The sequence below is a fragment of the Molothrus aeneus genome, chromosome 28, assembly GCF_037042795.1.
Source record: "Molothrus aeneus isolate 106 chromosome 28, BPBGC_Maene_1.0, whole genome shotgun sequence".
Taxonomy (NCBI): Eukaryota; Metazoa; Chordata; class Aves; order Passeriformes; family Icteridae; genus Molothrus; species Molothrus aeneus.
Window position 1 is genome coordinate 1,160,128 of NC_089673.1, and position 25,753 is coordinate 1,185,880.

Here is a 25,753-nt window from a genome sequence, read left to right on the forward strand (position 1 = left end):
GGGGCACCCCACAAGGACACACGGAGGTCCCCAAAATCCTCCGTCCCCCCCCCCAGACCCCTGGTGCAGCCCCGGAGGACACAACCACAGCCCGCGGGCAGCACCGAGGGCAGGGCAGGGATTTATTGTCCGGGGGGAGCAGAGCGGGGCTGGGGTCCCACGGGCACGGGGGGGCTGGGGAAGGTGAGCGAGTGGGGATGGGCACGGGGGGACCCCGCTAGTCCTGGGCCTGGCCCGGCTCCTGGGCACTGCCCGGCTCCTGGGCACTGCCCGGCTCCTGCGTGTCCCCCTCGGCAGGTGGCCGTGTCCTCTTGAAGAAACCCATCTGCAAGGGGACACGGTGACAGTGGGGCCCTGGGGGACCCCACGGCAGCAGCCCCAGGGATCCCACAGGATCAGCCCCCCGGAGATCCCTGTGACACCACCGCGGGGACCCCATGGCATCGCTCCTGAGGGACCCCCGCCTCTGGGGACCCCACAGTGTCACCCGTGCTGCTGTCCCCCATCTTGTCCCACAGCCCCCACCCCCAGCACCGTGTCCCGTGTTTCGTGGTCCCTCTGGTGCCAGTGAGGCTCTACCACCATGGTGGATGTCCCCAGTGTCCCCCTGCACCCACTCACCTTCCACATGAGGAGGATGAGGAGGGTGAGGAGCAGGAGCCCGGCCAGGACCCCCAGCACCACCCACCCCACGGGCACAGCCCCCTCGCCCCCAGGGCTGGTGCGCACCACGCAGGTCTCAGTCTGCAGAGGGACAGGGGTGTGACACCGCTGCCACCGCGGCCTGTCCCCGTGTCCCCAGAGCCACGGCAGCCCTACCTCAGCCTTGCCGCTGGGCAGGAGCCGGGGCTGGACGCGGTAGGGCATGGCCGAGGTGTTGAACCACGCTTGTGACTGGATGCGGAACTCCAGGAGGTGCTCCCGCTATGGACAGCAGGGGGACACACGGGGACACATGGGGACACATGGGAACCTGGCATCAGGGGTGCTGGCAGCTCACAGGGCACCCATGACCTCACACATGGTTATCCCCAGGGTGCTCTCTGGAGACCACGGTGCAGAAGAGGACATTGCAGGGGTGCCCTAAGGCCACAATGCCACCCCGTCCCCTCTGTCCCCAGGAGGGGACAGTACCTGCTGCAGGGTGTCCATCCAGAGCAGGGCGTGCACGCTGACCAGTGCCCGCTGGTCCTTGCCCAGGCTGGGCACATGGCAGGTGATGTCCACGCACGTAGCATTGTCACAGTCCTGGGGGTGGCGTCCAACACGGTGGGTGTTGGGGAGCCCCCACCCCAGTGGACACTCCCAGCCCTGTGCCCACCATGGGCCGCAGGTCCCCAGGGTCACCCAAGGGATGTGGCCCCCCCCGGCAGCCCCAGCCCTGCCTCCATCACTGCGGGCAGGTCCCCAGGATCCCCCGCTCACCACACGGACGAGGTCCCCCAGCCCCTGGTCCCCCAGCCCCGCTCCCGGGGCCGGCTCCGCCTGCCGGCGCTCCCGGTGCTGGCTGCCGTTCCCGGGCGCTGCTGCCGTCGGAGCGGAGATCTCCAGCTGGAAGGGGACACAGAGGTGACACCACCTCCCTGACATGTCCCAGCGCCCCCGGCGGGCAGGGTCCCGCAGCCCCTACCTGGGCGGGGTTGAGGGCGGGGTGCTGGGAGCAGTTCATGCCCCCCTGGGTGCCCAGCTCCAGCAGGTAGAGCAGGACGTGCTCGCCCAGCAGGTGAGGCACGGCGAGGCTCAGGGTGACCCCGCTGACGGTGCCGGGACCTTTGTTGTGGAGCTGCGAGAGGACGGTGGGTGATGCCCAGCACAGGAGATGGCGCCGGGGAGGGGACAGAGGGGACATCCCCTGAAATCACCTCATAGACGTGCTCCACCCTGATGCCGTGGTCCTCGAGCCGCCGGCTGCCCTGCACCCCGTGCCAGCTCGTGGGCAGCACCATGGTGGCAGGCAGGGAGTTGCTGGTGGGAGAGGGGGCGTCAGTGTCCCCCTTCGTCCCCCCGGTGTCTCCGTGTCCCCCAGACCCTCACCCTCGCAGCTCCATCTCTGCCTCTGCCTCCACGGGCACTGTCACCGTCACCGAGGCGTGGCTGGGGCTGGGGCTGTTCTTGCTGTGGGGACACAGCGGGATGAGAATGGACACTGAGTCTGGCGACATGCTGAGGACACCAAGTCTGAGGTGACAGTGTCCCTGCAGTGGGTGGGGGACGGGGGGCAGCAGGGTGTCACCTCCGCAGCTGGAGGTGGAAGGTGATGGCATCCCCCATGTCCTCCAGCCCGGACACGCTCAGCTCCATGTCCACGGTGATCTGGGGACAGCAGAGGAGAGGGGCAGGTGTGTGACCAGCCCCAGTGGGTGACAGGCACAGCAGGGACCCCCCTGCCCCCTTACCCTGGCTCCTGCTTTCATGGGATTGCCCAACTCGCAGAGCACCACGTGGGTCCCATTCTCCTTCTTGGGGTTGCAGCTCAGCTTCTCCTGTCCCTGTGGGGTGGGGACATGGGGTGCAGACACGTCATGGACCCCACCAGGAACCAGCCACACGGGGGACCTGCATGAGCTGAGGGCAGGGCTTGAGCCCCACACCTCAGACACCCCTGAACACCCAGTGGGGACCCTGTGAAGGGTGACGGGACCTTTGCCCACCAAGGGCAGGACAGGAACCCCCAGCCCAGGATCCCTGGGCAGCCACCCCCACCAGGCAACCCCATGGAGGATGAAGGACACAGTGTGAGCCCCCCGATTTGGGTCACCCCTCTGTACCCAGCACTGTCCCCATTCCCAACCCTGAGAATGTCCCCTCTGTCCCTCTGCCATCTCCAATCCCTCCACAGGACGTCCCCCTGCTGTCCCTGCTCCCTCCTTGGTGTGTCTCAGGGCATGTCCCCAATCATCTCCCTGGATGTCCCCTCTGCTGTCCCCATTCTTCCCTCTCGGAGATGTCACCTCCCTCCTCTCCATGCCAGGTCTCTCCCTGGAATGTCCCCTCTCTACTCTGCACTGTCCCAGATCTCCCCTCTGGGATGTCCCCTCTGGCCCCTCCACCCTGGGCACCCCCTGACACCCATCCCCACCGGGCACCCTCACGGAAGGTGACAGCACCAAGGACAGTTTAAGTCCCCCACCCTGGGCATCTCCCAGCACCCATCCCCACCGGGCACCCCCAAAGAGGCAGGTGATGGCCAGCAAGGGCAGGACGTGCCCCCCCAGCCCTGGTGACCCCTGTGACGCCCCTGGTCACCCCCCAGCCCTGTCCCCCGGTCACACTCACCGGGATGGTGCTGCGGGCAGCCTGGTAGTGCGTGCCCGGGGGCAGCTGCACCCTCAGCTCCGCCTCGAAGGCGCCTTCGCCCGCGTTGGTGGCGTTGGCCCGCAGGGACAGCACGGCCTCGGCCCCGATCAGCAGGCGCTGGCTGGGGCTGGGGGACACGGGGACAGGGCTCAGCACCCCGCGGGGACACCGGGCACCCCCTCAGCCCCCCCTCCCCGGTGCTCACGTGTCGGCGGCCAGGTGCAGGTCGGGCACGCAGAGGTTGTCATCGCCACAGTCCTCCAGGATGATGTGGGTCTGGGAGGGGACAGGGAGGGGACAGGGGGACCCCCCCATCCAGGGTGAGGTGAGAGAGTCATTGGGGACATCCCGGGGTGGGACTGGGCTGGTGGAGGGGCCAGAGGGGAGATTTGGGACAGTGCAGAGAGGGGACATTCCAGGGATGGAGGGGAGGGAGGTGACATCTGTGAGAGGGAAGAATGGGGACACAGAGGGGACATCCACGGGGACGACTGGGGACATACCCTGAGACACGCCAAGGAGGGAGCAGGGACAGCAGAGGGGACATCCTGAGGAGGGACTGGAGATGGCAGAGGGAACAGAGGGGACATCTCGGGGTTGGGAATGGGGACAGTGCTGGGTACAGAGGGGACATCCAGAGGAGGGATTGGGGACTGCAGGATGAGCACAGAGGGCAGAACAGGACGGGCATGCCAGGGAGTGGCAGGAACAGTGTGGGAGCACATTCCAGAGGGAATAAGGGACAGTGGGGAGGGTAGGGGCCACGTCCGAGTGGAAACTGGGGAGAGTGGGAGGGGAACAGGGGCAATCCCAGGGGGTGCTGGGGACACTGGCACAAGCTGGGGACCCCAGAGCTGAGCTCAGCCAGGCTGGGGGTACCCACACGTGCCCTGGTGGGGATGAGCCCACCCCGTGTCACCACGGTGACGTCCCCCCACAGCCATGTCCCCCCTACCTGTGCCTGCACCAGGGTGTCCCCGTAGAGCACCAACCTCGGGGCCTCTCTGGGCAGCGTCAGAGCCACGCTCAGGGCCACCGGGCTCAGCTTGTCCTTGAACTCAGCCTTGTCCTGGGGACACCCATGTGCACAGCACTCCAGAGGGCATCCCATGCCCACCCCAGGGCCCACCCATCACTGTCCCCATCCCTGTTAGCCGCCCTCCTGGGACAGGGAGACACTGCTATCCCCAACCCTGTCCCCAGCCCTGTCCCCATCCTGGCTGGCGATGCCACAGCCCCATTCCCGTCCCCTCCCTGGATGTCCCCTCCCTCTGCCGCGCTGTCCCCGTGCCCGTACCCGCAGGTAGGCGGTGAGGTTCCTGCACACGGGGGGTGCCCCCGGTGCCACCAGCAGCGCCTCCTGCCAGGACGATTGGTGTCCCCGCAGCAGCAGGACCCTCCGCGATGCCCGGGGCTTCAGCCGGTCCAGCTGCAGCTCAGCCTCCAGCTCTGGTGGGGAACGGGAGGTGGAACTGGTGACACCCGCGGTAACAGCCCATCGGTGGCCCTGTGCCAGCGGTGCCCGCCGGGTGACACTGGCACTCACGGATGCTCCGAGGGATGTCCTGGCCCGTCACGCTGACACAAAACTCCACGTGGAAGCTGCGGGGGGACACCACCAGCAGTGCTCAGAGACCTGTCCTGTGCCCAAGGTGGTGTCCCCATGGTCCCCACAGCAGTGTTCCAGCGGTAATGTCCCCATGGCAGTGTCCCCGTAGCAGTGTCCCTATGGCAGTGTCCCCTCACCAGCTGACAGGGACGCTGGAGTTGGGCAGGGAGCAGTCCAGGATCTCAGGGTTCAGCCCGTCGGGGACACTCAGCTGGGTCCGGGCCACCACCACGGGTAGTCCCCTGGGGCAGGGGGACATTGCTGAGGTGCCAGGGGACCCAAGAGGGAGCCCCGGGCCACGGCAGGGACGGGCACTCACAGGTACACGGCCACCTTGGCCGCCCCGTAAGCCCCCACGAGCAGATCTGCAGGGACAAGCAGAGGGTCGGTGCCGGGGTGGTGACACCGGGGTGCCAGGGCGGTGCCAGGGCGGTGTCGTGCCAGGGCTGTACCCGCGTAGCCGTTGCCGTCCAGGTCGGTGGCACCGCGCAGCGCGAAGCCGAAGGCGGCGGGGCCGGGGAAGGGGCTGTCGAGGCGCTGGGTGGGCACCGGCGCCAGCCCCTCGCTCTGCCCGCGGAAGATGAAGACCTGCCCGCTGCCACTGTCACCCCCGTGCGGGGCGCCCACGGCCACGTCTGGGGACAGAAGGGACGTGAACACCCCCCCTCCCCGCGCTCTCCTGCCTCAGTTTCCCCCAGGCGCGGCCCCGGGGGTGGCACAGCCCCATGCCCGCCCCGCCGCGCTGTTACCGCCGAATCCGTCCCTGTCCAGGTCCCCGAGGCTGGCGATGGCGGCGGCGAAGCGGCCGTAGGGGTGGGTGCCCGTCAGGGTCTGGGGGGGCCCGGCGAGGCGCTGCTGCCCCAGGTAGAGGTAGAGGCGGCCCAGCTCGCTGCGCTGCCCGTCCGAGCGCCGGGCCATGAACAGCGGCGCCCCCACCAGCAGATCGTCCCTCCTGTGCCCGGCGCGGGGTCAGGGTCAGGGTCCGCGGGTTTGGGGGCTGGGGGCACCCAGCGCTGTGCCAGGCACGGGGCAGCACCCCTGGGTGTCGCCGTGGAGGAGGGGGGGACGATTGTCCCTGCTCTCACCCGTCCCCATCGACATCGGCCACTGCCACCGTGTGCCCGAAGTACGAAGCCACCTGGAAAGGGTGAGGGTGGCACCGGGGGGTGCCAGGGGCACAGTGGGCGGGGGGAGCTGGGGCTGGGGTGCTGTGGAGCACCGGGGGTGTGGGGGTGTCACAGGGCAGGGGTACCTGCTCGCTGGCGATGCCCCGCAGCCGGCGCAGGGTGTACCCTGCAGTGAAGATCTCCACCTGCCCAGGGCAGTGTCAGACGCCAGGTCCAGCCCGGGGCGACACATGGGGGTGTCCCCTGGTGTCCCTTGGCACCGGGCACTCCGCAGCACTCACCTCACCCCTCGTGTTGCTCTTGTTGGGGACCCCCACCACGTACTCTGTGAGGGATGAGAGCCCTGAGTGCTCCCCTGGGACATTGAGGGGGGCACGGGGATACCCCCGGCATTGGGGTGGGCACAGGGATACCCCTGGTGCGACATGGGGTCATGAGGGCACAGAGATGGGCGGGACCCCTGTCCTGGCACGCCCTGTCCAGCCCCCTCGAGAAGGGGAACAAGGTCACTCTGGAGCCCCGGGGTGCCCCAGGCCCATCAACCCCCGTTCCCTGCACCCCTCAGCCCTACCTTTGGTTTTGGGGTTGCCATCAAACTCGCCCACAGCCACCGAGTATCCTGCAGGGAGGTGGGCACTGGTGACCCAGGGTATCCCAGCAGGAGCTGGCAGTGGGGCAGGGTGCCCGTGCCCGCTGCTCACCCCGGTACCCGTCCTCGTAGTCCCCGAACACCGGCTCCGTGGGGCGCCCGGGGCTCCCCAGCCACAGCAGGGACGTGCCGAGGAAGCGCCTGAGGATCTTGTCCAGCTCCACCGAGTACACGAGCCCTGGGGCACACCGGGGCAGGGAGCACCAGCCCTGACGGGGCACCCGCCCCAGGCTGGCAGTGCCACTGCGGGTGGCACTTACGGGGTACCCCATGTCCGGGGTGACCTCTCCCCGCCGTGCCCACCCCGGGAGCAGCGCCAGCAGGAAGGACTCACCTGTGAAGTAATACCCGCCGGGGGCACCCAGCACCAGCGTCCCATCCTGCGGGAGGAGCTGGCTCAGCACCCCCCGGGGTACACCGGCATCCCCCCCGAAGCATCCTCACCCAAATATCCCCCACCCTGGTATTTCCCATCCTGGCACATTCCAGCCCAGCATCTCCCAGCCCGGCACCCCGACCCCGATGTCCCCCCCACTCCTAGGACCTCTCCTCCCGGAATTCCCACTGCACATCCCCCAGCTCAGCATCCCCACCCCAACATCCTCCGCCGTGACGCCCGGGTACCATCCTGGCCGCACCCTCTGCATCTCTCTCAGCCCCCTCTGAGCATCCCGGGGGGCACCCCCCGATCCCTCTAAGGTGCCCGAGTCCCTCGAGTCCCCCGAGCCCCTCCATCCCCTCTCACCGGGGTGACAGCGGCGCTGAAGCCGATCTCGCAGTAGCGCTTGTCGTGCGCTGCGGGTACAGGGCAGGGTCAGAGGGACGCGGGGCTGGGATCCCGGCCTGGGATCCCCCCGCTCCCCGTTCCCCCCTCACCGTAGCCCGTCTGGCGGTAGGTGCTGGCCATGGTCCGGTCGCGGCAGGGCGAGTACCACACGTCGCGCTCCGGGCTCCGCACGAAGCAGGTGCCCGTCGGGGTGCGGAACGCTTCGTGCTGCCCCTCCAAAGCGTTCCAGTGCTGCAGCGGGGCACAGACCTGGGCACGGCGATGGGACGGGCTGGGTGCCCACCCCGTGACCACCCAAGGCTGCCCACATCCCCCGCGATGCACCCACCACCAGGTTGCCTTTCCAGCTGGTGACGGACGCTCCCAGCCACTGGTGCGATTTGTAGGTGCGCAGCTCCAGGGTGCCCTGGCTCTCGCTCTCGTCCTCTGAGGGAGCGGGAGAGGGGCAATGTGCGGAGCTGGCACCCCCGCGCCCGCTCCCCGCCCCACGGAGCCCACGCACCCGCAGTGTCGATGAGCAGGGGGTGGCAGGGGGTCCTGTCGGGGGGCCAGGAGCAGAGGAAGACGGCGCCGGGCTGAGCCACGCCGGGCTGGGACGTGTTGGCACGGGGGGCTCCCACCGCCACGCTGGGCCTGGGGGGCAGAGCGGGTGTCAGGGTCGGCGGGCGTGAGCCGTGCCCGACCCCGACCCCCCGGTGCCTCCCTACCTTCCCTCGCTCCGGTGGAAATCCAGGGCGAAACCGAAGTAGCTGCCGGGGGGCCCCTCGTAGATGGTGGGGGGCTCCTGGAGAAGCCCCAGCGTGGGGGGCAGGCGCAGCCCCCCGAGGAGCAGCAGCACCCGCAGCAGCCCCATCGTTACCCCAAAATGTGGCCACAGCCGCCGTGCCGGGGTGTCCCTGGCTTATCTCGGGGGACGCAGCTGGGGCCGGGCCCAGCAGGAACGGGGAACAGGAAGGGCCCCCCCGGACGCGTATCCGCTCCTGCAGGGAGCCGGAGAGGTGCGGGGGAGACGGATGTGGCCGGAGCAGGGCGGGGAACAGGAGGTGGCAGTGCCACCGGGAGACACGGTGACAGGGTGGGGGACACGGCCACAGCAGCCTGAGCCTATCGCCCGCGGGGTGCCAGTCTCGGGGTGGCTGTTCCGAGATGGGCATCTCGGGGTGGCTGTTTCGGGGTTCCAGTCTCGAGGTGGCTATTTCGGGGTTCCAGTCTCGGGGTGGTTGTTTCGGGGTTCCAGTCTCGGGGTGGCTATTTCGGGGTGCAGGCAGTCCCTACCAGCGGAAATGTGGCGAGGGGGGAGGGCAGCAGGGCACAGGGCCCCTGCATCGCCCCCGATCACCCCTCGGCAGCCGGATGGAGCTGACAGCACCGAGCCCGCCCGCACCGGGCATCACCCCCAGTGTCCCCTTCCCAGGGCAGGGACACCCCAAACCCTGCCAGGGCAGGGGCAGCAGCAGCGCCGTGCAGGGCAATGGCTCTGGCAAGCGACCGGGGGCACGGCGGGCACAGTGAACAAGGCGCGTCCTTGTCTCTGTCCCCTGTGCCCTCAGCCAGGCCTGGGGCAGCCGCGGGGCTCAGCCCAGCCTGGACAGCGGCATCAGCCCTGAACCCACCTACAGAATTAATTTAAACTCTATTAATTAAGGACAGTCAGAGTGCCCGAGGTCTCTGGGCCCTCCTGGTGCCAACCCAGCACCCGTGGCCGGGAGAGGCCCCGGAGCAGCTCCCTGGGAGCCAGCCCGTGTGAAACGGGGCTTTCCTCCTCCGTCTCTGAAGCTGCAGTGGGAAGCAGGACAGGACAGGGACTCGGGGGGTTTGGGGGACACAGGGGGTCCCTGCAGGGCACCCTGGCCCCTGGAGCGGGGTCAGCTCCAGCCCTGCGGAGCAGCTGCGGCTGAGGAGAGCGGGGTTTGCCCAAAGCCGTGGCACAGCTCCGAAGGGTGGGAAGGGTTCAGCTGGACCCGGAGCAGCTCCGGGAGAGGACACCGGACTCAGGGGCAGCTGCTCCTCCTCGGGAGGTCTCGCCCCCAGCTTGCTGCAGCATCTGAACCCAGCTGGAGCCCACACCAGAGCCCCTGAGGGCAATTATAATCCTTTCTTCTGTCCAATTACTTCATTTCCTGTTTCTTTCAGCACTGCTGCACCATCCCTCATCAGCCACCGCCAGGGAAGGGCAGGTGGCACCCTGGACCCCTGGGGCCTGCTGGCATGCAGGGGGGTGGATTTTTTCCTTTAATCAAACCAGGTCTTTGGTTAGGAAAAGAGGCTCATGCTCTGCACAGCAGCTCCCCACCACCACACAGCATCACATTTCTTTTTCCACAAATCATTGGTTTATTAGAAAGGTTTTTTTCCCTCATTTTACAGCATATATATATATTTATATATATATCTTATGTGACAAAGTTAAATACAGTCTGTTTATGCTTGTAAGTAATGACAGGTTAATTATTTTAGCGCTATCCTGAAGTCCAAAAACAAATCCCTGCCCACAGTGCAGTGGGACCAGGGCACAGATGGGCCCTATGAAGCTCAGCTCTGACAGTAACACTGAATTGTCTGGTATTTACAGGAAATTGAGTCCCTTTTTTGTGACTGCTGTCACTCTGACCTGCTCCAATTTCTCATTTACATGGTGAGGGAGCTCAGGGGGTTTTGATCCTTTGACTCTGCCTGGCCTCGTGCTGCACTCCAGGAGAGGACAGGGAAGAGGATGAGGATGGGGAATGGGACAGGGATGTCACCACATCCCCACACTGCTCTGAAATCCCTCCCTCCAGTGGTGGTGGCCCAAGGGCTGTGACACCTGCAGTGCCCTGTGAGTGGGGACAGCAGCAGTGGGGACACTGCCTGCACTGGGGCGAGGAAGCTCCCACGGGCACTGTCACCTGAGCTGGGTGATACTGGGAGAACTGGGAAATCCCTCATGGACTAAGCTGGGGTAACCGTCTGCGTGGGATGGGAGCAGTCCCAAGGCTCCTCCTGCACCAGCAGGGTCTGCACATTACTGCTTCCAAAGGGGGGGAAAAGGAAAGGAAAAAAAGGGCTCCTATTCTCTGGGAGCACCCTGAATTCCTGCTGCTCCCCAGGCTGCTCCAGTGCCCATTCCTATGGTGGGGAGGAATGCAGAACCTGCCAGAGTCACTGCTATCCCCACACCCCTCACCTTGCCCAAGTCTCACCTGTTGATTTTTTTTTTCTTCTGCAAAATTCTAAATGAAGATCTTTTTTTGTTTGTTTTTACATTTTATACTACATAAAAACTTCAAAAATACATGAGCTTGATAAAATATACATGCTTAGCTGTTCTGCATCTAGCTGAAACTATAAATTGAACCTTTACAAGTGTCTTGGGTCACCTACAGCAAACATATTTACACAGAAGCCACCAGAACAAGTACCACTAAGAACTGGCTGTAAAAAATATTATTGCGATATACTACAAATGTAACCTTTGATAGGAGCTACAAAAAGCAGCATCTTTGTTTACAGAGTTCAGTGCAATTCTTTACATAAAAAAAAAAATCCTATAAATTAATAAAGAAACCATCAGTGTTACAGAGGAAAGAACATGTTTTACATCCAGGCCGCGCTCCCCTGTCCTCTGTATTGCTTCAATTCCTAACAGGATTTGCCTTCTCTCTCCCATCCCAGTGCCTCTTTCCCAACCCCACAGAAGATGGAATTCAGAGTGATTTCCCCCCCCCTTTCAGGAGAAGAGTGGTCAAAGCCCAGACTGGAATCCCAGCCCCAGAACCTCTCTCCAGTCTGGGATATCCAGGCATGGTCCTGGCGCAGGAGAACGTGGATGCAGGATGGGGAAGGAAGGGAGCTCTGGGCACACACACAGAGCTCCTCCTCCTCTTTACACTAAGCTCTTACTTCCACCTTTGCTGCTCACACCAAGAAAAACCCACGTCTGCAGAGACAGGGGCCAAGGAACCTCCTGCAATGCCTGAAAGCTGAGGCCTCCAGCCCCTCCACAGACGGCAGCGCCCGATGTTCCATGACCGATTACAAGCCGGATTCAATCATGCTATTTTAATTAGATGACCTCATTAAAAGGATTTTTAGAGATCCTATTAGTGTGTATGAAACCTCATTTATCATATACAAGGTGGCAGAAGGAAGATGACCAAGTGTAAGAATCCAGGGGGGGGAAAAAAGCCTTTCCAAGTGTCTGGCTGTTCTAAAGGTGAAATGGTTCTTCTGGAGCGGTGCTGCTGCGTGCGCGGAGGAGTCGGAGCGAGACTTCCCTGGGATGCAGCCAACTGCCCAGCCCTCGAGCCTCCGGCTTCTTTGGCTGCTCAAGAGTGAAAGGAAATGCTCAGGCCTCACCTGCCCGCTGGCTCGACTCCAATCCCTTCCCAAAACGCCAAATATTCTCCTTCCTCCGAGGTTCCTTCATTTTGTCCTTCATGTGCCGTGGCTGGGTGGATGCTGCAAGTCCTGTCCTGAGAAAATGGGGTGCAGCAGGGGGTGGAGGTGCAGGGCTGTGGCAGCAGCAGCAGCTGCTGGCCTCGGAGCCAGGAGGGTCGGGTAGAGAGCGTGAGGGACAGGGTGGAAGGTGAAGGGGCCAGGGTGGATGGCGGATGCCGGAATGATGTGGATGGGGTGGCTGGCCAGGAACGTGGCGGGGTGCCCCGGAATAATGGAGTGGGTCAGGTGGGACAGGGAAATGGGTGTCAGGTGTGGCTGGGGGATATGGTGGACCTGAGCGAGGGGCTGTGGGTGCGGGTGGGGGTGGATGCCGATGGCAGCGGCGGCGGCAGCGGCGTGGTGCTGCAGGATGGCGTGCTGCACCGTCGTGATGGACGTGGCCGAGGCCGCCGCCGGCTGCTGGATGTGGATGGGCTGGAGCGCGGGGGCAGCCGGTGCCAGGGCGGCCGAGGTGGGGAAAGCCTTCACTTGCTTGGCCAGCAGCTGCTGCTGGATGTGCTGCTGGGCAGCCTGCTGCAGCTTGCTGTATTTCTCCATCTCCTCGGGCGTGAAGGTGATGGGCTGGCTTTCCAGCGGGGCTAGAGAGGAATCTTCTCCCCCCTCCCGATCTCCTTCCATGCTCGGCTCCCCGCTCTGAGGCACGTAGCCAGGAAAGTGCTCAACATCTGGAACTAAGGGCATCATACTGGTTTCCACTGGGACTGGCTGGTTGCCCCCGTCCATAGGCTCCAGCCCATCACCATCGCTTGGATCTGAGAGGAAGTTGTGTGGCATGACCAGATCTCCGGAGCCAAAGCACTCAGGGAGCGCCGGCGTGTCCAGGGGAAGGGATGGCATCTCCACAGAGGCTTCATCACGTTTCTGCTCATCCAGAGGCTTGTCCTGAATTACCATCACCACATCTTCCAGGAGAGACTGGCTGGCCAGCTGACCCTCCTCCATGCCTTGGGAACCATCTTCAGCATCTGACAGCTCCTGCTCCTCACCCCTCTCCAAGCCAGACTCCTCGTATCTTTTGGAGTTTGGTTTCCGAATAGTTGGCAACTTCCCAATTAAGGGCAGAACTGGTTTGTTGCCTAAGGAAGGAGGCAGTTTGGGGCCAAAGTAGCCCTGGGGAGGATCTTTGAGCTTTATTCCCACTTTGTTTGCCCCTGACAGCATCTCATCAGTGACACAGGGCTTCTTCTCAACCTTCCTGGACTGCACCTTTTCCAAGAGCAGCTTTGCAGTGACGGAGTTCCTCTCCTCAGGACTGCAGTCCCCTTCTGAGGCCCGCCCCGTGCCTGAGCCGCTGCTGTTCTGGGACAGGGAGCTAGATCCTTTCAGATCCTCTCCTTTGCCATCCTCCTTCTTGGGCAGCGCCCCTTCACCTCGGCCTGTCCGGAAATAGTGAGGAGACTGGGAGCGATAGATCTTGGACCTAATGAAGTCCCTTCTGCCAGACCTTCTCTCCTCGGGGCTCTCGTGGCCCCGCGAGCCCTTCCGTGACAGGGACCTCTGCGAGTGGCTGCGGGTGCTGCGGCTGCGGTCCCGGCTGTAGCTGCGGCTGCGCTTCCAGCTGCGCCCAGTCCCGCTGCGGCTCCTCCTCTTGCTCCGACTGCGGCTGCAGCTGCTGCTGCGGCTCCTGTCCCGGCTCCTCGATCTCGACCTGCCTCGGGGGTGGCTTCGGCTCCTGCTCCGACTCCTGGACCTGCTCCTGCTCGAGCTGTAGTCATCTTCTGACGAGGAGTATTTGCGCCGCTTGGAGCGGTGGTTGGAGCCGTTGTAGTCGGAGTCATCCTCCGAGTCCTGGGAGCGCTTGGAGTGGCAGCGGGAGCGGTCGCTGTAGTCGCTGTAGCTGTCATCTGAGTAGCTCCTGTGGCGGCTGTAGCGGCTGTGCCCCGAGGACGCCTCCGAGCTGCTGGAGTAGGACCTGTGCGAGGAGCGCCTGCGGCCCGAGCGGGAGCGGCTGCGGGAGTGCTCGCTGCCCGACTCGTAGTCATCATCGCTGTACTGCGACGGGGACTTCTGGTGGCAGTGCTTGCCAGGGGAGCCCTCGTCACTGTCATCGTCACCGCTGCTCTGCCGGCTCCGGCAGCCGCTCCGGGGCTGGGACAGAGCCGGGCAGCGCCGCCTCGCACCAGGCACCTGCTGCAGCTCAGCCTTGTGTCTTTTGCTGCCGTGCTCTTGGCAGGAGTTACCCCCATCCTCCTTTTTAGTGCTGCTTCCCTCCTCAGCAGACAGGGATTTCCTCTGGGACTCCTGGGAGCATCGCTTTTTCTTCTGGAAATGGCTGCAGTCTTCAGACAGTTCAGGTTTCAGCGCCCGGTCTGACTCGGTCGAAAGGGAGGATTTACCTTTTTTGTGCCTGTGCCTTTTCCGTTTCTTGGGTTTCTCTTCCCCCAGCTCAGCTTTCCGGGCCTTTTCCTCAGCTTCCTCCTTGTGTTTGCGTTTGTGTCTGCTGGACTTTTTGTGCTTCTTTTTCTTTTTGTGTTTATGGGACCTTCCAGATTTACTCTTACCCGTTATACTCTTACTGCTGTCTTCCCCCTCTCCCTTACCAGTGCTCCCCAGACCGGACTCCTGCTTGCTCTGGGATTTGTTTTCCATTTTTTGAGCAGAACTGTTCTCTACACTTTCAGCCTCCTTGGCTTTGCTCACCTCACCAGGTTCTGTGCTCTGAGTGTTGTCTTTACAAACACCCCCTGGATCCTTGGATTTCTCTGCCCCTTTCCCTTTTGCATCCTTGTTACGGGAGAGCTTGAAGTCGAAGTACAGGGGGTTGCAGCTGTAGGACACAGAGGGCTCAGCTTTGGTGAAGATGAGCAGCTCTGAAGGCCACTGCAGTGTCGTGCTCTCGTCCTTACTCAGAACAGGGAAAAAAGGTCCCGTGGGGTGCTTTGGTCCCTCAGAGCCATCTCTGCAGCCCGAGGCAGGAGGAGGAGCTTCTTTAGCAGTGTCTGGCTCGGGGGGATTGCTCTCTGGAAGGTGCTTGCTCTCCTGTGTATTTTCATTCTCTGGGATGTCTTTTCGTTCTGTTTTGCCCTGCTGGGCTGCAGTTTCAGTAGTACTCTGCTCCTTCTGCTGCCCTGTGCCCTCGGCAGCCTTTTCTGTGTGCTTGCTGGGTTTGGGTTTGGGGGAATTCCCCTTTTTCACTTCGTGCGCGTTTTTTTTGTTCACATTTTCCGCTTCCGTTTGCTCAGTAGCCTTCATGAAAAGCAGGAATTGAAAGTTGGGCTTTACTTTACAGTGGGCTGGGGGGATGTAGTGGTAATATTCTGGTTCCACAGCTGTTGGTCCATCTTCTCGCCTCATCTTCTTCAGTTTGGATAAGGTGCTGGCCAGAGCCCCACTGTCCTTGTCGTGATGGTCATCGTCCTCCCCCTTGCCATCAGAATTATTGGTGCCTTCACCCTCCCCAGACTTCTGCAGGCTGCCAGCCTCTGAGGACCCCCTCTCATCACCTTTTCCCCCATCTGCAGAACTGGACTCATCCACGTGGTCCTTGAAAACAGAAGCGATGGTCTCCAGCTTCACTGGGGTCTTCTTGGCAAAGGAAAAGGACACCCCGATCTTCTGCAGCGGAGTTCCCAGAGCGCCCTTAATGCCAAAGCTGATGGCCTGTGCCCCCTGTGATGTCTGGCCTGGCATCACAGTGCCTTGCCCAGTGCTCAGGAAGCCTCTGTCCGTGGTCATCTCTGTGGTCTGGCCGGAGCTGGTCTGGACAAAGGAGCCGCTGTTGGCTGCGGAGTCATCGTCGTCTCCACCTTCCTCATCCACAGCCACCGTGGTGGTCCTGAACATGGGCCCACTTCCAGGAGCACTGGAACAGGGGAGAGAGAAAACACAGCTTACTGGTGTCCCTGTCCTGCTGCAGGAGGATCCATCCCTCAGTGGAGACAGTCTTATGCAGCTCAAGTGCTCTTGCACCCAGACACACACATTAAAATATCAATATACAGCCACTCAAAGTTTTTCATAATATTAAATTACTGAAGAAGATGTATTGCTGGATAAAGCAATTTGGGAATGCTCTGCATGAGCAGTTTAGTGAATTCACTCCTACCAAAAGCACAGCAGTGTGAGGCTTTGCCCTCAAAGCCTGTGCAGTATCCCAGAGCAGGAATGCCAGCCCAGGCCAGGGGTGCTGGGGACCCCCCAGACTCACCACTCAGGCTGCCTCCTCTGCTCTGCCAGCTCGTGCAGGCGCCGCAGGGCCTTCTCCTGCTTCCTCTCATCCTTCCGGGATCTCGACGAGACATTGCGAGCAAATTCCCTTTGCTTGAGATCTTTCAACCTCTGAGGCAAAAGAAAGCAGGGATGGATCAGATCAAAGCTGTTTGTGGTTTGTCCAAGAGCAGCTCTTTGCTGTAGCACTGGAAATTGCGGTGTCAAGCCCCTCCCCAGGGACATTTCTTGAGCCAGGATGGAGCAACAGCATCTTAGCTCAACAAAGCCCACGGAGCACACTGCCATCCTCCCAGCAGCTGAAGGAAAAGACAACTGGTGGTCACTTTTGGCTATGACTTCAAGTTCTGTGTATACCCCTTTCCAATCAACACTACTGGTTTTCTTTAGCATGGACAACAGAGCTGATTTCGAAGCAACAAGCAAATTCTGGAAGGAAAAGGGGAAAAGAAGAAGGATTGTTTACTTTGCTGCTCTTGCAGTGTGCAGATGTACTTGACAAACAGTGCATGACACGAGTCAAAAGCATGGGCCAAAGGACAGGAGGGATTAGCTGGTGCCAGAGCTACCCAGGTATGACATCTGACAAAAGCAATGTACCATTACATTGGAGAAGGAGCCAAAAATCCCATGCAAATGATTTCATAAGCAAACCCAGAGTACAACATACACCACAACCAGTTACTTGTTTTCCTGACAGTAGTTCTGAGAGGGTCAAGAAACAAACTGCTCTAAAGGCAGAAGGGTTTCTCAGGGTTGAATACTTTGTGGGAGGGAGAAGCACCAAGTTCCCCAGAAATCTTATCATGAGGGAGCAAACCCAATCCCAAGGAATTTCAAACATCCTAATAGCACTGAGGAAGTCTAGGTAGCCATTTCTAACAGAAAATAAACATCCAAGACTTCAGAACATTTTGGAAAGTCCTTGTCTCACAGCACTAGGAGAAGAGGCTGCTGGTTTTTCTTGGAATATATGTGGATAGTCACAACATTTTTTTAGAGTGCTCTACAGAAGTTTAAGTAACAGAAAGCAACAAAGACAGACCTCTACCATCCTAAAGAGACTAAATGTTTTTTTTTTAAGTGCACAATTCAAAACCCTTTCAAAGGGCCCAGTTCCAGAACGCATCCTGTACTCAGCTTTTGGAAAAAGTTTCATGTTCTTCAGGCATTTCATGCAGGGCCTGGGAGACTAACGAGACTCAGAGCAGGAGTCACTTTGGAACAATTCTTGTACAGGATGTACAAATCACTGGTGAATTCTAAATACTTCTGGCTGGCTGACTCTGCCTCTTTCCTGGAGCAGAGTCAGACTGCCACACACAGAAACAGTGGAGCTGGAAACCAACCCAAAGCTCAAATTAGAGGAATTAAGCTGGCCCAATGTAAAGAGAACATTGCTTTGTGAAAAAGGGAGAGATTGGACAAGACAGAGGATTCTCTTACCTAATTGTATTTACTAAATGTGGTTGATTGTTACCAAAATCAGAGGGGAGGACACACAGAAAAGATACAATTACAGACACCAGTAGAAAGAAACTCACTCTTGTGATCTGGACTCCCAAATTAGAAGGGTTTGCTTTCAATACATCAGCTGAAAACGTCACATCACAAAGAAAAAAAGAAAGTAAAAATATAACAAGAGTGGAAGAGAGGAAAAGAAAACCAAAAAACCAACAAGCAAGCATGACTAGAGAGCTGTGGGGGAGTGTGCCAGCTACTCTACAGAGCAGGGGCACGGGAGGAGCCGGGGTCTGCAGCAGGGACACACGGACACGCACGGACACAGCCATGATCCCACCTGGAACAGCAGAGCTACTTTCACCAGGACAAGTAAAGGGCTCAAGGGTTTTGTGGTGTGTGTTAAATGTTGAGGAGGAAATTTTTTTCCAAGAGGAAGGAAAAAAAAAATAAAATAGATGGACTGAGCAATGCTATCAGCTTTTTCATGCTGATTTTGAAAGTGTGTCTGAAATGCTCTGGGAAGTTACAGCCACCAACAGCTGACAAAACTATTTAATGGGGGCTGATGCCAAGTCTCGAGATCACTCACCCATTTGGAAAAAAGTATGACCCAGCTATTTACACCAGACATGAACTGTGACCTTTTCCTCCCCAGAGGAAGGTGCAATGGTGCACTCAGAGCCCCCTGTGCCCCAGGCATGGTCCTGATCACCCCCCAGGACACAAACTGGGCTCAGAGCTGTTGGGAACATGCAGCTGCCCCCAGGCTCTCCTGCCTCCATTACATGGCACTTTGAATGCAGACAGAATTAAATGCCCATTATTAAATGCTGACCTTTGTGTGTCTCTGCTCCCCCAAACCTCCCACTCTCAACACTTCAAATTTAGAGGTGTGAAGCAAATGAACTACCCCAAAGCACTGTAATCCAGAATATGCACCACAGCAACTCCCAGCTGCACCCAAACCTGGGCCCTTGAGGCTGACAAACCACTGGCCCTGGTGTCAAGACTGCTGAGAATTTGGTACTTCTAAAATGGGGGAAGAGTTGGTCTGGTTTTCAAAGGACCAAGAGATCTCAAGGCTGAGTTTCTTTTTGTCACACAGGAGTCAGGAGGAAAAAGAGTCTTGCTGGGGAATACAGGATAGAAAAGTTCACAAATGCACTGTGCCAGCTCCTTGGAAATGCAAAATACTGAACAGAACACAGCTCAGCTTCTTAGACTGACCTAAACCAACAGATCTATAGCCAGAAATGACTCCAGGTGTGCAAGAGACCTGCCTGGACTGCATTACCTTCCCTAAATGCATCCTGGGGGAGGGAAAGGGGGGAAAACAGGAGCCCACACTGCTCATGTGTAAGAACAACCTGCTGCAGGAACAAAAAATACCCAGAACTTTTCAAAATAACCTGTAACTCTCCCCTCCTCACTGTTTCAAATATGTCACTGAATCCAGGGATTCATCCCCTCAGAGTGGATAACCAGGTCACTACAGCCATGCCCACCCTGCGCCCCAGTCCTGACTGGGAAGGAGCAATCCAAAGATAATTTCACCAGGTGAAGGGAGCACAAGGAGCACTGAAATGCTGCTCACACACTTCCAGGTCTCAGCCTGCCCAGGAAATCACCTGAACTAAACAGATATTTAGTAATTTGAACCAAACAGATATTTAAGCTGAACTTACACTAAAGAAATTTCCATCTAATCCTGAGGAGAGTGTTATTCTAATCCCCCAAAAACCTCTAAATGACTTTTTGGACCACAGTATATGTGTGGGTGTGAGTGAGGCTGGAGGTGCATGGAACTGCCCCTTCCCCAGCACCATGGAGAAATTCCAACAAGGATTTAACTCAACCACCCTCAGGGAGCTTCTCCCCTCCACAAGGAGCCCTGGGAACTCAGACTTTTGGGGTGAATCGTCCCTTTTAAAGTCTTCCCATTGTGCTTAGCAGGACAATGATTTTTTTTTCAACAGGATTAGAGCCAAACTTGTATTAAATCAAACACATGCTTCATGTTATTACAAGATTTCAAAATTAAGGGGCATTTTTTTCTCCCTGGGCAGTGTGTTTTCTGAGGAAATAGCAGTTTATCCAAGCAGCAACACCCTTTCCAACTGCAGGAGCATGGGGACCATAAAGCCAAGGAATATTTTGCTGGATTATTACTTCAGCTGTCAGAATGGCTACACTGCAGTGACCAGCAGTGACACAAATCACCAGCACTTACATAAAATTTCTCCACATTTCCACATGCTGTAGGCAGTAGTTCACTACCTCCAGCCTTCCTGGCCTCTATTAATAGCTGCCACCCTCCTCAGCTTTGGAACAAAGAATTGTATTTTAAGTTTTCCTAACAAAATTCCAAAATGGTCTCTGCATTTCCACAGGACTGCAAACTGAGTTCCTAAAGAGCAGGTTTGGTATCAAATCTGCAGCTGCCTCTGCTCTGCAGCACAGAGAGCCACAGTGCTGGATTATCTCCCAATCCCTGCAAGCCTCAGGAGAGGCCAAACGGGCAAACACCACCAGCACCTTCCAGTTCTCACAAATCAGCTTCAACCAGCTGCACCACAGCACTGCTGGAAAGCTCCTGAGAGCCCAACCCAGGCTCAGCAAAGGGGGGAAATCCAGGGGGGTGAGCAGGAGTCAGGAACTGCTGCAACAGGACAATCACTGGATCATCATAGGATGTCCTAAGGATCATCCAGTCCCACCCCTGGCCCTGCACAGACACCCAGCAACCCCACCCTGGGAGGGCTGTCCAAGCACTCCTGGAGCTCTGGCAGCCTCAGGGCCATGAGGAAACTCAGCACACCCCAGATTTTGCTGATGAGATGGTACCAGGTAAGACTTCCCCAGAACCCAGCTGGGGTGCAGAGCCTGACAGGCTCAGGACCAGCAGCAAATGGATTTTGGATTTTCTCCATTTAACCTGACAAAACCACACAGCACCACTGAACTGAGGCCCACTGAGAGACATTCTTTGCCTGAAAGTGCAGAGCAGAAAGAGCCCCTGTTATTCTCACAAGACAAAAGCATTGTCACCAGACCTGAAGATGTGAGACTTTCATGCCAAGCCTCACACTGAGATTGGTCAAAGCAGATCCACCTCTGGGGCTCGAGGCAGGAGGCAGCACCCATGACATCAGAGCCCCCTCCTCCCTTGCCATTGTTCTCATGTCTCTCTGCCAACCCACATTAAATAAAATAATAATAATAATGTACTTTTCATTCTGTGCCAACAGATTTCTTGCTTTCTAAACTTTTTGATGTCTGCTTGATTCTTTGCCCCAAAAGCTTTTGGGACTGAACAACACCATGAAACAGAAGCTCAAAGGATGGGAACCTTGATCATTTTCCTGAAGTGGGAACACAAGCCTGGCTTATCTTTGGTCATCAACATTCTTTGCACGCTTATAAATGAAGTGAAAAGAACAGAGGGGAAATGGCCTGCAAATGCTGCTTTATTTCATCTTCATTTCCTGCCTAGAAGGAATCAGTATTTTTCTTAGGTGGGTTAGGAAAAATATAGAATGGGTTGGGTTGGAAGGGGCCTTAAAGCCCGTCCAGTTTCACCCCTGCCATGGCAGGGACACCTTCCACTAGTCCAGGCTGCTCCAAGCCCCAATGTCCCACCTGGCCTTGGGCACTGCCAGGGATCCAGGGGCAGCCCCAGCTGCTCTGGGCACCCTGTGCCAGGGCCTGCCCACCCTCACTGGGGAGAACTTCCTCATCATCTCTAACCCAAACCTACTCCCTCTTCAGTTAAATCCATTCCCTTCTGGTTTATCACTCCATGCCCTTGTCCAAAGTCCCTCTCCAGTTCTCCTGCAGACTCTTCATTGGTAACTGGTGGGTTTTCTGAGGGCAAAGCATTTCTGGAGCAGAAGAACCTCCCCTGTAACACCAAGTACCTCAGGGATTCCCTCCTCAGTCTTCTCCATTCAAGTTGTGCTTGGAGGCCCAAGGTTTGGGAATCTCAAGTCTCCCCAAAACACAAAGTTCAGGGTTTGCATTCAGAGTATTCCTCCACCCCAGCAGTGACTGTCTTGGTAATTTTATTGTGCTTGAACAGATCCCTCCCCCTCAGCATGAGAAGCAAAGATGCAGCTAATTAGGGCACAAAGAGAACTGCACATCTCTACTTTCAGTTCTGAGTTCCACCCTCTTTCCCAAAGAACTCTTTATGAAATACACTCCCTTTGCCCTTTTACAAAGAGAAGCTAGGCAGAATTAATCACCTACACCTCCAAAACACCACGTACTTAGGAGAAAAAACAGCTACATAAAATCTGCATTTCAGTGCTGGTTTGTGTTCTCCCAGGGAACCTGGCACAGGTTCACTCAGAACACGTTTGTTTTTCACAGGCAATGCAGAAGGGGAATGTTTTGATTCTGTTGGGTCAGTGACTCAGTAAACAGCTCAGCCCTCAGCAGGCACACGAGCAGAACGAGGTGATGGTGGGAGATTCTCCAAGTTCTTGGGTTGTTAAAAACCCCCCACAGTAAAAGCTGACTGTAAATGCTACATAACTTACACACAAGGTAATTCCAACCATAACTCTGCAGGCTGCTTCAGGTGCTGGGCCCTGCACATCCAGGTTTATTTGACAGGAACACACAGACTGGGCACAACCCAGACAAGGGGCTCACACTCCTCTTCACACAAATCTAACATGAGGTCTTTATCTTAATGTCAAAATCCCAAAGCAAATAAAGAGCCCTCACAGGTGTAATGCCTTAAGGACACATTCCCACTGAATCCAGAGTGTTCTAGGACTGTGGGAGCTGCCAAGGGTCAGGACATTGTGGATCTGCAGGAGAGCAGCACAAAAATCACAGACTGGTTTGGCTTAGAAAAGATCTAAAGATTACCTTGTTCCACCCCCTGCCATGGGCAGGGACACCCTGCACTATCCCAGGTTGCTCCAAGTCCTGTCCAACCTGGCCCTGAACACTTCCAGGGATATACACTGGCTCCAGCTTCACCACCCAAGCCCCTTCGTAGCTGCAGGAGTTTTCTTTCTACATTTGCCACCTTCTCTCTGTCAATTATTATTAATTATTACTCTGCTGACTGTCAGGACTGGGCATCATCAGGAGTGGGGCCCTTCATAACCTACCAGGCCTCCTAGATTAAAATCCTAGAGATAAAAAAACCATCATTAAAGACATCAGCAGCAGTACAAGAAGTTGTGAGATTAGCCTTTTCCAGCTGCTCACTGCAGGGTGTGTGAGAGAACTGAGCTTATTGTCCCTCCTGCAGGGCCACCTGCACCCACTCCAGCTGCCTGCAGTCCCCTGAGAGGGACAGGCCATGTGCTGACCAGAGGGTGACTGCTCCTTAGAACAGCTGCACTTCTCATCAAATATCAACCTAATTAAAACCAGCTCCAGAACAACACTGCACACTTCCAACACAACAGCTACAACATGCCAGTGGTTTGGGAGAATAAATGCAAGGATCTTTTCCCAGGTAAGGAAATGCTGCCTTTTGGAGAAACTTGGTGTTGAGGTTCATTCAGATGTAGCCAAATAGTCTATGAAACCAGGACAGGCAGGAAGTAAAGAGAATAAACCTCCCCTTTAATTGTTTGGTGTTGACACAATTTTGGTGGGTCCAAAATTCATCCGGTTGGGATCAATACACTTACCTATCATCCCTGTTGGGCAATAATCCCGAGTTCCTTCCTGGAATACAAGACAGTGTCTTTATAACTCGGGAGTGGAAAGGGATCTGAGGATGGAACATCTATTTACAGGGACAGCCTAATGCTTGCAGAGCCACAGAGGGATAACCAAACACTTCAACGTCAGCGGGATGTGGAACTAAAAATACTTAAAAGCAAAAATGCTGTGGAAACTGAGCCAAGAAAAAAGCAAAAACGAGCTCTGTTGCCTCAAAAATTACCACTGAGACAACAAAATCTTGCAGATGATGTATACCAAGCTGGGTTGTTGTAACTAAGATACTGTAATGGCCTTTCTTTCCAAGAAAGCCAACTGATGGCCTACTTTTAGGGAAAAGTTCATGTTTTCCCTCAAAAACTTTAAGCTCACCTTTCTATAACCTCACCTTCTTCTCCAAAGAGAAAAACTATAAAACATCAATGTGCAAATTATCAAAAGCACAGCTTATTTTATTTTTTAACTATTTTAAAATTCAGGCTGGACTGCTGGGTGTGAGCCTCCCTGGAGCAGGGAGCACAGCAGAGATAAAGTTCCTTATGCAAATTCACTTCATTCTGTCTCAGGGGTTTCAAGTTCACTCCCTGAACGCTGACCCAGCGGGGTCACACACATTTCAGCCCGACAAAGCTGGACAAGCAATTTTTTTCCCTAAGCAAAGCATGATTGCTTCTTTGTTTAAATCCCTCTGTAACTAGAAATTAATGCTGGGTGATGCAGCCAGAGTTTGGAGGCTCATTTTCTCCAAAGCCTGCCTGAAGTGACTGCAATAGATGGAATTATCCAAGAACATAATTCCTCTCAAAATAATCAGCAGTACCGAGCAACCCCCAAGTTCTTTCTCCTGATGAGATGACCCCACCCTGTGTGCACACAAGATATTTTTCTCTCAGGCCACTCCTGCTGATGACTCCTTTTCCACAGGTTGGTTTCCTCCTCCACAGCATCTGCAGCTGCTGGAAGAGCTCAGAGCCTGGCCAGGCTCGTGTCAGTGCTCCAGCAGCTCATGGAATCCCACGGTGTCAGCACACCAAGAATGTGACACAAACAGGTCCTGCCACCTCCCACATAAATGCAGGTCACTGCACTTGGGTTTCAGCCAAACTGATGGAGACCTTCCAAGGAAGTTCTCTGCTCTCAGGTGTCACGACTGAGCTTGGCCAAAACCACCCCTTTGCCCAATAACCAAGGGAAAAAATGAATTTCTGCTCTTGATTCTACCAAACCACTCCTCTTCACAGAGCCCAACTGCCCTGACATGAGAATTCCTGACCAGACTCCCTTAGCTCAAAGCAGATTCTCTGTCATATTCTACACTTAATACACACAAACAAAAATCATACTCTACAGCCACATTCTTGTTTTTAAGCTGTTTTCACTGCTATTTTGCAAGCTCCACAGCACATCCTCCACGAGTTACCAGCATTTTGATGATTGTGTTGTTAGAATTTATGATTAGGAACATCAAACCCCTCCTCTGAGCCCTTCCAGCCCTGGAGGAGCCCAACACTGCTATCTGCTGTGCAGTTACATCTCATTTAGCAGCTTAAATGGTCAAACAGATCAGGCTAACACAAGAACTTCCATTACTTACTGTGCAGCATGAAACACCCTGCAGACACTACAGTACATCCCTAGCTTGGGAAAAAAGCCAGCTCCACTCTGAACCCACCTTCTCTTGAGAATTACAGAATTGGGGAAGTGCTCCTTTCTTAGGATTCCTTTGATACAGCCCATTATTTTCTAGTCTGTTTTCAGTAACTCCACAGAACAGACTCAGGTAATAAAATCTGGGGAACCATCACTCCCCAAAGCTCTACCAAAGCAAGCTGGGAGCCATCCACCTCCAGGTGTACTCTCCTCAGTTTTACACCAGCACAGTTTCATCCCTCAGTTTTATCCCTGCCCCTGGGTCTTTGAGAAATGGGGCTCCTTGATGCCACCCATGGAGTGGGGCTTGGGGCTCTTCTGTTGTTTTGTGTTCTTAAATGAATGGTGGGCATAAAAATCTTACCCAGAGACATAAAACACCTATTCCAGGACCAGTAAGGAAAACAGATACACCAGGGAAACTCCAGGTATTAACCACAAACAAGACCACTACAATGAACAAAAAATGGATGAACTGTGCTGTCTACAACTGCTTACCTGCTTGTGAGCATGGTCATAGGAGTTTATGTGGTTGTCAAACTCCTGGTGCTTCTGATACTGCTTGTCACAGAGTTCACAGTAGAAGTTTGCTCTGAGGTCCTCCAAAGCCTTGGCAATGGCCTTTTCTTTATCAACATAATCCTGAAAAATTAACAAAAAATTGCTTCTGTTAAGCATCCTGTAGAACAGCCTGGAAGATGATGGGTTAGTCCTTAAAGGAAAAATAGTGCTTAATAAAAACTTTGTGTACATTGATTATATTTATTACAGGATCACTGAGGTTGGAAAACACCTCCAAGATCACTGGGTCCAACCTGTGCCCAATGCCCAATTTGTCCCCAGCCCAGTTTCTGAGTGCCACATCCAGGCCT

The 25,753-nt window shown here is 56.7% G+C and overlaps 2 protein-coding genes across 5 annotated transcripts in view; both read right to left on the minus strand.

The window, feature by feature from the left end:
- Positions 1-217: 217 nt before the first annotated feature.
- On the minus strand, positions 218-8,322 carry ITGA2B (integrin subunit alpha 2b). Its single transcript, XM_066566960.1, has 30 exons — positions 8,177-8,322; positions 7,970-8,102; positions 7,798-7,893; positions 7,559-7,718; positions 7,428-7,477; positions 7,017-7,062; positions 6,735-6,860; positions 6,605-6,652; positions 6,315-6,358; positions 6,159-6,218; positions 5,992-6,044; positions 5,656-5,858; positions 5,359-5,541; positions 5,226-5,271; positions 5,044-5,148; positions 4,844-4,899; positions 4,595-4,746; positions 4,253-4,366; positions 3,503-3,573; positions 3,277-3,424; positions 2,397-2,489; positions 2,234-2,313; positions 2,035-2,115; positions 1,863-1,965; positions 1,631-1,783; positions 1,426-1,551; positions 1,135-1,248; positions 820-924; positions 622-744; positions 218-325 (listed from the first exon to the last, which is right to left on the minus strand). The coding sequence occupies exons 1-30, from the start codon at positions 8,320-8,322 to the stop codon at positions 218-220; spliced, it is 3,126 nt and encodes a 1,041-aa protein (XP_066423057.1).
- A 1,457-nt stretch (positions 8,323-9,779) lies between these two features.
- The window catches only part of GPATCH8 (G-patch domain containing 8), a 55,390-nt gene continuing 39,416 nt past the window's right edge, over positions 9,780-25,753 (minus strand). For all 4 annotated transcript variants that reach the window (XM_066566698.1, XM_066566699.1, XM_066566700.1 and 1 more), the window contains 3 exons: positions 25,380-25,523; positions 16,057-16,187; positions 9,780-15,711 (listed from right to left, as the gene is read on the minus strand). In XM_066566698.1, coding sequence (XP_066422795.1) covers positions 11,886-15,711; positions 16,057-16,187; positions 25,380-25,523 — 4,101 coding nt within the window. In that variant the 3' untranslated portion in view covers positions 9,780-11,885. The remainder of the gene's footprint in view (positions 15,712-16,056; positions 16,188-25,379; positions 25,524-25,753) is intronic.

Coding starts and splice junctions, on each gene's coding strand:
- ITGA2B (XM_066566960.1), bottom strand. CDS start 8,322: ATGGGGCTGCTGCGGGTGCTGCTGCTCCTCGGGGGGCTGCGCCTGCCC. Junction 5,542..5,655: donor GGACAGGGACGGATTCGGCG/GTAACAGCGCGG, acceptor TTCTGTCCCCAG/ACGTGGCCGTGGGCGCCCCG. Junction 1,249..1,425: donor TGGGGGACCTCGTCCGTGTG/GTGAGCGGGGGA, acceptor CGCCACCCCCAG/GACTGTGACAATGCTACGTG.